Source organism: Trypanosoma cruzi, genomic scaffold (assembly GCF_000209065.1).
Source record: "Trypanosoma cruzi strain CL Brener 1047053517149 genomic scaffold, whole genome shotgun sequence".
NCBI lineage: Eukaryota > Euglenozoa > Kinetoplastea > Trypanosomatida > Trypanosomatidae > Trypanosoma > Trypanosoma cruzi.
The window spans coordinates 14,243-15,543 of record NW_001849404.1 but is presented as its reverse complement, the minus strand read 5'-3'; the positions used below and the strand labels follow the sequence as shown (position 1 = coordinate 15,543).

General features: G+C 52.3%; 1 protein-coding gene across 1 annotated transcript, besides 1 other annotated feature; it reads right to left on the bottom strand.

Annotated features, from left to right (window-relative positions):
• Tc00.1047053447801.10 (hypothetical protein, conserved) lies at positions 1–1,301 on the bottom strand (the record flags this gene model as incomplete). The annotated part of the gene is made up of 1 exon (XM_797151.1): positions 1–1,301. A coding segment is annotated over one exon (1,301 nt), but the record flags the coding sequence as incomplete, so codon positions are not given.
• Positions 1–1,301: a sequence feature (areas not merged during assembly with more than two copies in the genome that could not be assigned to a particular haplotype).

Here is a 1,301-nt window from a genome sequence, read left to right as displayed (position 1 = left end):
CAGCACCCCATGCAATGCAGCAATCGAAAACCATCTCGAACACGGCGTGCGACAAAGATACTGAAAGAAGGTGTAGCAAATGTTCTCCACATCTCAGCAGTTACAATCATCCAGTGAAAGGCAATAGCGTCAGACAGTAACCACGGACTCACCAAATACGGCGTCAAAAAGCAGCGAGATGTCAGATGCCGAAAGGTCCGCATTTCTTCCCCCCGTGACACTTCCACGGATGAATACAACTGCCGTGCCCTGCGGCCTCTCAACTCCTTCGGGACAACGTTTCGGCCACATGGCGATGGCTCAATGTGGCTGGCGATCAGATCCAGTCGTCGCAGCAAAACATTACAGAAAGTAAGGTGGAGAGCCCGCGCATTCGCCTCGTTGATGCCTGCCTCCACCGCAAGAGTGAAACACGTCTCCCCAACAGCCGTACTTCGGGTGGCTGAAACACCTGCCCTCACATCGGCGATGACATCTGCAAGCGCCTGTAATTCTTCGCCAACGCCCGTCAGAAAGAAACTGAAGCGGCACTCAAACCCTGCAGCCACGCATCCCTCGTAACCATTTTCAAACTCGTTGTCTAGCAAAAACACCTGAACAACATAACAGGAAGACCGTTCATTGCTGGCAAGGGACAAGAACACGTTGGGTTCATCCTGCAACAGAAGCTTATGCCTCCTGCGTAACGCGGCTACAAGTACTCGACGCGCCAACACCGAAACGGATGGCATCTTGCCCCATGACCCACCCCCTCCACAGGGGTCCAAGAAGTGCAACAGACCATCCTCCCACCGAAAGAAAAGCCCAATGGAGCGGACACTGCAGTGTGCGGACCACCCTGCAGAGACTCCCTCAGAGAACGAAAGCTCCTGAATGTCTTTCAGAAGGGGTCGGCGGATTGGCTGTGAAGCCAACAGGCACAGAAGAGCCACTTGCTCTGCAAGCATCCAATGACGCAATTGAGAACGCAATATTGCAAGGTACATCAACCACCCTGTTTTCTTCTCCGTCTGTGCGGGTACGACAGTCCTGCCATCATCCTTCGCCCTCACAAAGTATTCCACAAGGTCCTTTGAGCCAGAGACCACCACACGGCGATATGCCACCGGATGAGTAATTTCCATCTCGTACAAAATAAAAAGCTTTCCACGTCGAGGATGGCAATGAAAACGAGCATATAGATGAGCAACATGAGGGTTCTCTGTGCTGTGATTCATCACAACACTCCACCCCTCATTGATTCGGGCCTCCGCCACACAACGAAGTACACAAGTAGCGACACTTACACGCAACAAAGTAAA